The 12389-nt window shown below is 46.5% G+C and overlaps 1 protein-coding gene across 4 annotated transcripts; it reads left to right on the top strand.

Moving 5' to 3' along the window:
* LOC140458876 (uncharacterized) lies at positions 1-8701 on the top strand. Of its 4 annotated transcripts, none has more exons than XM_072553608.1 (6): positions 1-19; positions 1074-1143; positions 2478-2516; positions 3817-4156; positions 5027-5135; positions 8250-8701. In XM_072553608.1, exons 2-6 carry the CDS (start codon positions 1123-1125, stop codon positions 8386-8388), a joined length of 648 nt encoding a protein of 215 aa, XP_072409709.1. In that variant the 5' UTR covers positions 1-19; positions 1074-1122; the 3' UTR covers positions 8389-8701. The 4 variants fall into 4 exon arrangements, with proteins under 4 accessions (XP_072409709.1, XP_072409707.1, XP_072409708.1 ...); XM_072553606.1 differs by lacking the exon at positions 1-19 and adding an exon at positions 166-263; XM_072553607.1 differs by lacking the exon at positions 1-19 and adding an exon at positions 596-683.
* Positions 8702-12389: the final 3688 nt, after the last annotated feature.

The following is a 12389-nucleotide window of genomic DNA, read 5'->3' as shown; positions in this document are numbered from 1 at the left end:
CAGCAGCCATGGAGAGATTGTAAACTAACATTTCGAGTCTCGGTGACTCTTCATCAGAACTGAAGTGTGGTTGGGGTGGGGGCAGCATTTATGCTCTGGGGGTGGGAGGAGGGGTTGGAGTGCCGGGGAGAAAGGATGTCGATAGTTTAGATGAGGTAAAGGCAGAACAATGGGTGTATCTAACTGCCAGACTGGAAAGACCAGACAGACTCACTGAGTCTCACTGTCCAGAGAGGAGGACATGGTGACAGCAAATGCAACAGGTAAAGTTAAAAGTAAGGCAAGAAGTTGGCTCATAATCTGAAGGTGCTGAACTCAGGATTGAGCCCAGAAGGCTGTAAAGTTGTAACGATGAGATGTTGTCCCTCTAGTTTTCACTGTGGTTCACTATGGAACACTGCAGCGTGCCGAGGACAGGCAGTGCTGCAGGTAACATGCTGTGTTACAATGACCCACTCTGGTTCATTCATTTTGTTACGCTGGGGGCGTGACTCTCCCATTCTCACAGGGAGAGGTGGTGGTGGGGAGGGGGGTAGGGGGGGGGGTGGGGAGTGAGGGATCCGGGTGCAGAACCCTGTCGGGTGAAAGCTGCTTTTCCCCCTGAAGGGGTTGGAGTGAGACACTGACCTGAGTGGAGGACTCCGGGAAAACTGTGGCTCCAGAGCCGGGGATGTTGAGAGGAGGTGAGACAGAGGGATTGATCTAACCCCCCCCCCCCGCCCCAGTGCAATGTGGGTCAGTCTGTGACAAGCTCCCCCCACCCCCCGGATGTGGATCCAGTTTTAATCACCAGGATAGAGTGTAGGATCGGCTCCGGGCTGTATCTGAGTGAGACACAATCTGCTCTCCCTCCAACATGGAGTTTTACCAAATGTTTCTCCGCAGCTTCTCGGTCTCCTGTCAGTATCTGCCTCTGATCCTGATCGCAGTCCCGGTCCCGGTCCCGGGAAAGGAGCTGCAGGTACTTACTGTCAGTGTCTCCCACCCGGGGACACGGAGGGAGGGGGGTCTGGGGGAAACTTTCCGAGCAGTGAATCTGTTGGAAAGGGACTCACTGTGTTTTCTTGTTGCAGGGACACAGCTCCCAGAAACTACTCCCCCCGCTGCTGCTGCTGCTGCTAAATGTTGTTGCTGCTGTTTCAGGTCAGTGCTGTGAGTGCTGGAACATTTCAGCAGTGATTAAAGGCTGGGGGTGGGGGAGAGAGATCTTCGGGTTAATCCCTGTGATGTGAACAGTGGCAGCTGGACACTGTTAGAGGGAGGTGAGGTTCTACGTTACCTCGGCCTCTTTCGGACATTCAGGTGCTGTCTCACTCTCATAATAATGTACTCAATTGTCACTGTGTCCCCAACCTGTGCAAACCCATTCCACTTCCTCTGGTACCCTCTCCCCACATTGACTTCTGTCTTTATATTTCAGGGTCAGAACTTGGGTTCCACCGGCTTTCCCCGACCCCCACACCTCCGACATTCATGATATGGCCATGAGCTGCAGACTGCAATAGCTGTGGTCAGATCTTTGTTAAGTAATGTAAACACGATGGGCCAAATGGCCTCCTTCTGTGCTGCGGCTGAGTCAATGAGTGACCAGTATCCAGCTGTTCTTTCCCAGTGTGTGTCCAAATGGGAACCATGTGATTCAAAGTGCTGTCCAGCTGCTCAGTGCTGACAAATATCCAGCACAAGCTGCTTTTAGTTGAAGACCCTCAATGTCTGAGCTTTAACCGTCCCCCAGAAATAAAAGCAGTGAGTTACTGAACAGAGCTTCTTGTAAATCCAGCATCGCAGTGTAACCATGTGAAGCTTGGGATGTAATGTACCAGCAGGGAGGGTCGATCTGTGGATTAATACTTTCCATCTTTTCCAGGTGACTCGTCTGTCCCAGTTTCTGGGTTCCTTGGGGAGCAGGTTGTGCTGCCCTGTACCTACAAAGGGAATGTCCCAATCTCTGATTTACTGGTTATCTGGGGAACACTCAAATATGAATTTTTACACCCGTTTGTCAATGGGAGTGACGATTTGAGGGAACAAGACCCACGGTTCAGAAACAGAACAAACCTGTTCAAAGATCAACTGGAACAAGGCAACTGGTCAGTTCTGACCTCTGACCTCAGGGTGACAGACCAGGGCGAGTATCACTGTCAGATTTACAGCAAGATGGGGGATCGCTTTCGATGGGAGGGAGTTAATAGACAATAGACAATAGATGCAGGAGTAGGCCATTCAGCCCTTCGAGCCTGCACCGCCATTCAATATGATCATGGCTGATCATTCCCAATCAGTACCCCAATCAGTATTCCCAATCAGAGTTGTATCAGTCCATCTCTCTTGTCACAGTGAGTGTTTTCTTTCAGCTGGTCTGGTCTGAATATGATTTTGTGGGTACAGTAGTGCAGTGAATATGTCACTACACTAGACTTTGAACATTTCTGCAGTTTGTTTTACACACCGTACTAAACACATGATGTTTTCTTTAGAGCGAGCTCCTACACCTGGACCGAACACACCTGTTCCAGGTAAATCTGTTTCTAAACTACTGCACGTGTTTTCAGCTCTTACGTTGGATCATGCTGGATAGACAGGGAGGAACATTGGAAGGTTTGAAATGCTGTGTGATATTTTACCAAAGAATGACTCTGTGAGAGTGAGTGGTGTGGGTCACTGTTACCTGGAACCTGTCCTTAAACATCCCAGAATTGTTACTTCTGTTCCTGAGACACCCCTTTCTATCCCTCAGATTTGGAACACTGGAGATTTCTGCTTCCTACTAGCATTAATATTTCTGGAAATCTGTGTGACAAATTTTGGTCCAATTTTAACGGAACCCTCCTGCTCGGAAACTGATCGGATTGGGAGTGATGCTGATTGAAGTCAGTGGAGAGTATTGACCATGGAGTAAAACATATTACTGTATATCAATCCTGTGGAAAAAGTGGATTTTACAAATGTTTGGAGATTTATATGGTCCAACGTGTGATGTTGAAATGTTTTGATGAAATAAGCTTGGGTTAGTTTCTTGTGAAGGGGAGACTCAATAGAGGTCCATAAGAATATGAGGGGCATGGACAGAGTTAATAGAAAATAGCTAATCCTCTTCATTGAAGGGTTAATAACAAGAGGCATCATTTCAAGGTGCTAAGCAGAATTGTAAAAGAGATTGAGGAAAAATATTTTGATCTAGTGAATGGTAGAACTCTGAAATGCACTACCTGGAAGGTTAATTCTGTAGGGGAATCTATAACAACCTTTACAAGTGTTTGGATGTCCACTTGAAAAATCATTTTATTCAAGGCTGTGGGCCTAATGCTGAAAAGTGGGTCTAATTACAGAATTAGTGTGGTATTGGAGTAGAGATCCGACAGGCTTCTTCTGCACTGTGTGATTCTATGAAATCACCCAGTTTTCTCACTGTACAGGGCGGGTGTCTCTGTAAGTTGTACATTTCTGACTTCTAAGATTCCCCCCAAAAAATAAAAGCAGTGAGTCGTTGATCAGAGTTATAGAGTCATAGAGATGTACAGCATGGAAACAGACCCTTTGGTCCAACCTGTCCACGCCGACCAGATATCCCAACCCAATCTAGTCCCACCTGCCAGCACCCGGCCCATATCCCTCCAAACCCTTCCTATTCATATACCCATCCAGATGCCTCTTAAATGTTGTAATTGTACCAGCCTCCACCACATCCTCTGGCAGCTCATTCCATACACGTACCACCCTCTGCTCCAGCATCGCAGTGTAACCATGTGAAGCTTGGGATATAATGTACCAGCAGGGAGGGTCGATCTGTGGATAAATCCTTTCAATCTTTTCCAGGTGACTCGCCTGTCCCAGTTTCTGGGTTCTTTGGGGAGCAGGTTGTGCTGCCCTGTACCGACAAAGGGAATGGACCCAGTCTCTGATTTACAGGTTATTTGGGGGACGTCCAGGAGTGAAATCGTACACAAGTTTGTGAATGGGAGCGATGATTTGGGAGAACAAGACCCACGGTTCAAAAACAGAACAAAAATGTTCAGAGATCAACTGGAACAAGGCAACTGGTCAGTTCTGACCTCTGACCTCAGGGAGTCAGACCAGAATGACTATCAGATTTACGAAAGCATGGGCCTAGATTGTGACTTGGAGCAATCTGACCTCATCCATCTCTCTGTAACAGGTTAGAATTCTTTGTTCCAGGTATTCTCTATCCAATCTCCATTTTTACAGGAACAGCAGTGCAATGAGTGAGTTACTATGTCTAGATGACTCCAGTCCCATATTACCCTGGTTGACATTTAATTGCCCTCTTTAATTGAGCACATCAATCAGTTTGTACCAAACCCCTAGACAGGAAAATCCACAATAAAACTGAATGGATCACTGGCTGTGAGCCAGGCATCAAATCAGGACACAGCAATGTCACAGCCAGCCCAGCTGACCCTGTAAAGTCCCCCTCACTAACATCTGGGGACTGGGGTCCAACTTGGGAGACTGTGGGACATAGTTACACTGACAGAAATAACACAACATCACAGACTCCCCGATCACCATCCCTGGGTATGTCCTGTCCCACTGAAAGGACAGGCCCACCAGAGGTGAGGGCACTGAGCGATACAGTCTGGAGGGGGTGACCCTGGATTGAAGGCAGTGTGGTATTATATTGACCCAGTTGAAAAGCACATTCCACTCAATCTTGTACATTTCATGGCAGAATTAAAAAGATTAAAATAATTTCAGCTCCTGTTGGGTTTAATTGAAGGGAAACAGCTGCTGGTCAGTGTCCAGTTCTCTCTATTGGAAAGCATGTATCTATCCCATGTTTTGTGTGTGTGTGTGTGTGTGTGTGCGCGCGCGCGTAAGGAACTGTGGGATGGTCTGGTGTGTGTGTGATTCTTGGTATCTAACCTTCCACAGCCCTCCAGGACTAGAATTAACCTGTTTGACCTGTTTGTACTGGGGCTGATTCTGAAGCACTAGGTGCTGAAGATCTCTACTATTAGTTTTGTTTGTGTGTCCCAGTCTGTTAATGGCTTCACTCTGTCTCAAGGTCCTGGAATCTCAGCGAGAGGAAGTTTTGGATTTGAAATTGGGATTTCTGCTGTTTTTGTTGTCGTCTTTGGAATTGGGCTTATCAAAGCGCAAAAAGGACAAACACAGTGAGTTCTGGAATGTTCTACATTTTCCACTTTGATGAGGTTTTGTTTAATAACATTGTGTGAAATGTTGCTGAGCTCTGTCCCTGTCCATTCCCTGAGCTGTGAGGATGCTTCAATCCAGCCTGTCATTGAGCAGCAGCATCCAGTCACTTCCAGCTTGTCATCCTCTCACTGCTGAACAGTCCCCGTGGATTGGAAAGGAGCAAATATTATCCCACTGGAGATCCAGAGGATGGGCCATATATTGGGAATTTCAGGAGGTATTTGAGAAGGGGCCACACAATAGGTTGTTGTACAAGATGATTTCCCAGGGGATTGGGGGGTAATATAGCATGGATTGTGGATTGGTTAATGGACAGGAACAGAGCAGGAACAAAAGGGTCATTGCCAGTTGTCAGGATGTAACTGGTGCTGCAAGGATCAGTGCTGGGACTTCAGTGTCTCACAATCTATATCAGTGACTGAGATGGGGGAATAGAGTGGGATTGTCCCAGTTTGCTGCTGATACAAAGCTCAGTGGGAAAGTAAGCTGTGAGGAGGATACAGAGGCTGCAAACAGGGATACGCTGGATAAATATATGGGCAATAGTGGTAGTAGATAAAGAAAACAATAGAAAGTGTGAACTAATCACTTTGGAAGAATGGAAAAGAAGAATTGTGGAGAATTCACCAAGTTAACATGTAGAAAACAAGGGAGGTAAATGGGATTTTAGGTGGCTTGATTGCACCTGGGACAGAGGAAGGAGATCTTGCTGCAGTTTCTGTGGGATATGGGTAAGACCTGACCTGGAGGGCTGTGTACAGTCTCGGTCTCCTTTATTAGACAGAATCCTGGGATGAATGGGCCTGTATTAACAGGAGTTCAGAAGGAGAAGTGATCTTACTGAATCTCAGAGAGCTGTCAAGGGTAGAACAGTAAGTATATTCAAAGCTGAGAGAGATACATTTTTGTTCAGTAAGGGAATCAGGGATTATGGGAAAAGGCAGGAAAATGGAGCTCGGGATGATCAGATCAGTCATTGTCTCAGTAATTAACAGAACAGCAATAGGTCGAATGGCCTCCTTCTGCCCCTTTGACTTATGAACAGGGTAGCTTCTGTTTCCCCTAGCCTGCTGGTTGAAATGTTCTCCTCCATGTGGGTGTGGATGCTCCATTATTAAATCTGTTTCAGACTGAGATGGACAGATTTGAACCATCCCATCCTTTTTCCAATCCTTCCGTTGCCTCAGCCCTCCCGATCTGTAACCACCTTCAGCTGTACAGCCCTCAGATCTCTGTGCTCCTGTCTCCCTGATATTTCCATTGCTGCCCCATTGGTGGCTGTGCCTTCAGCTGCCTGGCTCGGAAGCTCTGTAATTCCTCATCTAAACCTCTTTGACCAAGTTTCTCTCCCTCCTTCTCCCTCTGTTATTCCAATGCCTTTTTCTCTCGTCTTTTCCTATACTACACAGTGTACAAGGTGCTATTGAAATGCAAGTTATTGCTCACTCTCCTACACTTTTTGAACCACACAGCCCATCCCTTATCCTGGGTATTGGAGGGATCAGTCACTGAGAATACCATCTCCTTTGTTTCTCTCAATATCCGTATCTCTGTGCTCCCCGCCTTTCCCCACATACAGCCCTCACTGTGGGAGGAGGAACTATCGCAGGGTTCTCTCACTCTCTCCTCTGGCCCTCCCTCTGTCAGTCAGCACAGGTCCTGTGCAGTGTCCAGCTCTTGCCCATTGCCTTCCCTATAAGCCTCCTCTCCTCTACATTCTGTGCTCCATCACCGTGCAGCTCCTGTCACCCATTTTCCAGCTGCCATTGGTCCCCAGGATGTTGAGTGTTATTTAATGGGTCTGTGCTCCTTAGCAGCTCCTTTACACACATGTTCAAAGTATTGATTTCTGTTAACCCCTTCTCTGCTGGTTTCTATCTCCTTGGAAACAACCACCAGTGGGCTGCATTGCAACCAATACTCCAGCATTTGAAATGAAGCATCAAATGGTGTCCCTTTGAGAGAGGTGACCTGTTCAGATGAAGCACGGAGCCTTGTACCAACAGCACCTGAGCATCAGGATGGAGCGGCTGGAGAACAAAACCTTCTGGGGAACGGGGCTGTCCAGCACTGACTGAGTTTCCACCGCACTGAGCCTGGCTCAGGGATGGGGGAATCAGTCTAGTGTTGGGGGGATTGAGTGATTCCTGGTGGAAAGTCTAAGCTCATTCTTGTGGTTCTGTTCACCGAGCTGGGAATTTGTGTTGCAGCCGTTTCGTCCCTTGTCTAGGTGACATCCTCAGTGCTTGGGAGCCTCCTGTGAAGCGCTTCTGTGATCCTTCCTCCGGCATTTGTAGTGGTTTGAATCTGCCGCTTCCGGTTGTCAGTTCCAGCTGTCCGCTGCAGTGGTCGGTATATTGGGTCCAGGTCGATGTGCTTATTGATTGAATCTGTGGATGAGTGACCCAATATACCGATCACTGCAGCGGACAGCTGGAACTGACAACCAGAAGCGGCAGATTCAAACCACTACAAATGCCGGAGGAAAGAGCACAGAAGCGCTTCACAGGAGGCTCCCAAGCACTGAGGATGTCACCTAGACAGGGGACGAAACGTCTGCAACACAAATTCCCAGCTCGGCCAACAGAACCACAACAACGAGCACCCGAGCTACAAATCTTCTCCCAAACCTTGAAGTTTAAGCTCATGATTGGGATCAGCAATCCGACTTTGCATGACCCTTCTGATCAGCACAATCTCAGGTGGAAAACGGTCAGTGGAAGTGTTATCCCTTTTATAAAATAATTGGTGTATGGATGGAACTCGCTGCTAAAGGAAGTGGTAGAGGGTGGTACAATTACATTTAGAAGGCATCTGGATTGGTATATGAAAAGAAAGTGCTTAGAGGGATATGGACCAAAGTCTGGCAAATGGTATTAAGTCAGATGAAGATGTCTGACTGTTGTGGATGAGTGGACCGATGGGTCTGCCTAATTCCTTAATCCTCTGCATTATACCTCAGCATTCCCTATGCAGAGCATGTTCAAACTCAACCCCAAGAATCATTTTTCTTAGGCAATTTCCTTATTTATGACTTAATTAATATGTCATTAACTTTTTCTTCGTGCCAGGGGCCCATTTATTGTCCATGTGGCCATGACCCACTGCAGTCCTTGTAGTGATGGTGCTCCCACAGTGGGGAACATGGGAAGAGGCTTCAGAAACTCCCACTGCAGCAGCACCTACTGGGCAAAGCCAGGAACTACTTGATTACCAGGAACAGTTTGTCTCTAGAATTAATAATCTGTATGGTTTATAGATTTTTAACTACATCTGGCTAAATATATGTCCTGCACATTTAACTGTAATAGATGTATTGTTAACATTTAATAGAGTTGTTCCTTTTGTATATAACTGTCTGTTCTTGGGTGTGAATAAAGGAAGCTGGTGCTGATATGTTTGATATATATATTCTGTGAATATTTTATGTATGGATGTATTTATATTTTCATCCTGGATAGTTGTACTTTGCTATCTGAAGTTTTTGCTCCGAGCTGTGAATAAAGAGATAAATTGGTGCTGATATTAGTGAGTGTACAGTCTTATGGTTAATGATTCTCCTGGTCACTGCACAAACCCCTTCAATGCAGAAACTAAATTCTGTATACATCTATCTGAACTCCTTCAAGACAGGAACCAGACTTTGGGCTTGTCTGCCTGAATTATTTGAACACTGGAACCTTGTTAAAAATCATTACTGAAGTTCATGTAAAGTAGATCCACTGTATTACTGTCATCAATATGCATGGTCACCTTCTTGAAAGGTTTCTGATATTATTTCTCGCTGACAAAGCTTTGCTGATTATCCTTCGTTAATTCCTGCCTCAACAAGCAGATATTTATTCTGCCCCTGAGAATATTTTCTCATTGTTTACCTTGCAGAGAGGTTAGACTCACTGGCTTACAGTTCTCTGTTTTATCCTTACCATCCTTACCAATAAGAAAGGTGCAACATTATATGTCTTCCAGTCCTCAGTAGCTCTTGCATGTCCACAGTGAATTCTAAAATTAGTTTCAGGGACCCTGTAATCTCTTCACTCCCTCATACAGCAGCCTGAGATGCATCTCATCGAGACCCGAGGATTTATTCACATTTGTCTTCAGCTTGGACACTGCCTCAGGAGTGATGGAGAAGGAGGAATCTGGAACAAGGACCCCGCTGGGCCCTGTGCAAGTTTCCAGGTTAGACACAGCCACAGGAATGGTAGAGGAGGAGGGGTCTGGAACAAGGACCCCGCTGGGCCCTGCACATGTTTCCAGGTTAGACACAGCCACAGGAATGGTGGTGGAGGAGAGGTCTGGAACAAGAACCCCACTGGGCCCTGAGCAAGTTTCCAGCTCAGACAGAGCCACAGGAATGGTGGTGGAGGAGGGGTCTGGAACAAGGACCCCGCTGGGCCCTGAGCAAGTTTCCAGCTCAGACAGAGCCACAGGAATGGTGGTGGAGGAGGGGTCTGGAACAAGAACCCCACTGGGCCCTGAGCAAGTTTCCAGCTCAGACAGAGCCACAGGAATGGTAGAGGAGGAGGGGTCTGGAACAAGGACCCCGCTGGGCCCTGAGCAAGTTTCCAGGTTAGACACAGCCACAGGAATGGTAGAGGAGGAGGGGTCTGGAACAAGGACCCCGCTGGGCCCTGAGCAAGTTTCCAGGTTAGACACAGCCACAGGAATGGTAGAGGAGGAGGGGTCTGGAACAAGGACCCCGCTGGGCCCTGCACATGTTTCCAGGTTAGACACAGCCACAGGAATGGTGGTGGAGGAGAGGTCTGGAACAAGAACCCCACTGGGCCCTGAGCAAGTTTCCAGGTTAGACAGAGCCACAGGAATGGTGGTGGAGGAGAGGTCTGGAACAAGAACCCCACTGGGCCCTGAGCAAGTTTCCAGGTTAGACACAGCCTCAGGAATGGTAATGGAGGAGGGGTCTGGAACAAGGACCCCGCTGGGCCCTGAGCAAGTTTCCAGGTTAGACATGGCATTGAAGCAGAGGCTGAAGAGCAGCACTGTACCAAGACCGGCTGATATCCACCAGCAGGTTAAAAACATTGACTGCAGATGCTGGAAACCAGATTCTGGATTAGTGGTGCTGGAAGAGCACAGCAGTTCAGGCAGCATCCAAGGAGCTTCGAAATTGATGTTTCGGGCAAATGCCCTTCATCAGGAATTCCAGATGAAGGTCTCGCCCAAAACTTCGATTTCGCTGCTCCTTGGATGCTGCCTGAACTGCTGTGCTCTTCCAGCACCACTAATCTTGATATCCAGCAGCAGGCTGGAGAGTCAAAGAGTTTGAGATCAAGTATGAAGTAAACCATTCTACAAAGAACAATTGGATAAAATATCAACGCTATTGCTGCAATATTTTGTATTTAAACAGAGATACAACAAGGCGCTGGAGAGTGGTGACTCTTTGCGAATAACATGCAAAACAATACTTTCTACTTTTTTTTAACGTGACAATAAATCTAAACTAATATAAATTTAATCTAAAGCTGTTAATACCTTCTCCATCCCAATTAAAATTTATTCAAGTATAATACAACCTTCCTCTTTGATATTCAGACCTCCCTCATCCTCCTCAACACTGAATACAGATGCAAAGTACTTGCTTCAAACTTTATCACCTCTTCTCGTTCAAAATACAGTTTCCAACTTTGGCCTCTCCAGTATGCTACTCTTTCCCTGGTTATCTTCTTTGACCTAATGTTCCTAAAGGTGACTTTAGATTTACCTGTAATTTGCTTGCCAATGTTATGTCATGTGCCCTTTTGGTTTGCCTTTGTTCTGTTTAAGTAGCTCCTGCACTTATTCTCCTCTGGGAGACCTGGTGTTTTGAGTCCTTGATATCTACCATAAGCTTCCATTTTATCCTAATCCAATCCTCTATATTCTTCGGCATCTAGGCTTCACTGCACATGTTTTTCCCATCCTTCACTTTCACAGATATATTTTGGCCCAGTACTCTTACTATGTCCTTGTTGAAATACTCTCACTGGTTGGATTTGGATTTTCCTCATGTCGTAGCTCCCAGCCTACTTTGCATGTTCTTATATTAAAGTTTGCCTTCCCCGATTTAGAAGTTTTATTTTTGCTCTTTTTCATAACTACCTTAAATCTCACTGAGTTCTGATCACTAACACCAAAATACCCTCTGACTGACAGTTCCACTGCTTGCCCAGTGTCATTTCTGCAATCTAGACCCAGCACTGTCCCCTCTCTCCTGGAATTTTCTGCTTGCTAGATTAAAAAGCCCTCTGGGATACATATTAAAAATCCTGCCTATACTAACACTTTCACGTTTTGCTTATTCCAGTTAATATTTGCAAAGCTTAAATCCTCTGCTATTAGTGTGTCACTTTTACACTTTAAAATTAGCCTTCATATCTAGCCTGACTGTTTGGGGACTATACTGCACCACCAGCAAAGTGATGGTCTCCTTTTTGTTCTAAAGTTCTCGATACTAGATGAGCCAAAGTCCCCTTTTGTGCTGTTTGGGTGACTCAGGATGGCCTCAATTGAGGAAACTTTTCAATCAGCATTGACCCTGTCAGTCAGCATTGGCCCCACTCATTGTCAATCAGCCCTGGCCCCACCTTCTGTCAATCGTATAATCCCTTCAGTGCAGAAAGAGACGATTTGGCCCACTGCTTCCACACCGACACCCCCAAAGAGCATCCCACCCAAGCCCAGTTCCCAACCCTATCCGCGTAACCCCATATTCAACCCAGCTAATCCACCTCACCTACACATCCCGGACACTATGGCTAATCTACCTAACTTGCACATTTTTGGACTGTGGGAGAAAACTGGAGCACCCAGACAAAACCCACGCAGACTTTTAGGAGAATGTGCGAATTCCACACATGTAATCACCCAAGGCTGGAATCAAACCCAGATCCCTGGCACTGTGACATAGCAGTGCTAATCACTGAGCCACAGTGCTGCCCTAATCAGCACCTATTCCACCTCCTGTCAATCGTAACTGATCCCGCACTATGTCAATCAAAAGCAAGAAGTGATATAGAGTCAGAAAGTGTAGAAAGCATCTGGGTGGAGTTGAAGAGCCATAAAGGAAATATGGTAGCTGTGTACAGGCCTCCCAGTAGTAGTCAGGATGTGGGGAAGAAAATAAATCCAGAGATGGAAAAGGCATGTGAGAGAGGCAGTGCTACAAGAACCACGGGTGGGAGGGCTTCAGTCTGCAGATGGACTGGCAA

The sequence above is a fragment of the Chiloscyllium punctatum genome, chromosome 34 (assembly GCF_047496795.1).
Source record: "Chiloscyllium punctatum isolate Juve2018m chromosome 34, sChiPun1.3, whole genome shotgun sequence".
NCBI lineage: Eukaryota > Metazoa > Chordata > Chondrichthyes > Orectolobiformes > Hemiscylliidae > Chiloscyllium > Chiloscyllium punctatum.
The sequence above is the reverse complement of the archived record's forward strand: the minus strand, read 5'-3'. Positions and strand labels throughout refer to the sequence as shown.

Excerpts from the sequence above, each read along its gene's own strand:
- LOC140458876 (XM_072553608.1), top strand. The coding sequence starts at position 1,123 with ATGTTGTTGCTGCTGTTTCAG. Across the intron at positions 4,157-5,026 it reads CATCCATCTCTCTGTAACAG|GTCCTGGAATCTCAGCGAGA; the intron begins GTTAGAATTCTT and ends CTCTGTCTCAAG. Across the intron at positions 5,136-8,249 it reads GCGCAAAAAGGACAAACACA|GGGCCCATTTATTGTCCATG; the intron begins GTGAGTTCTGGA and ends TCTTCGTGCCAG.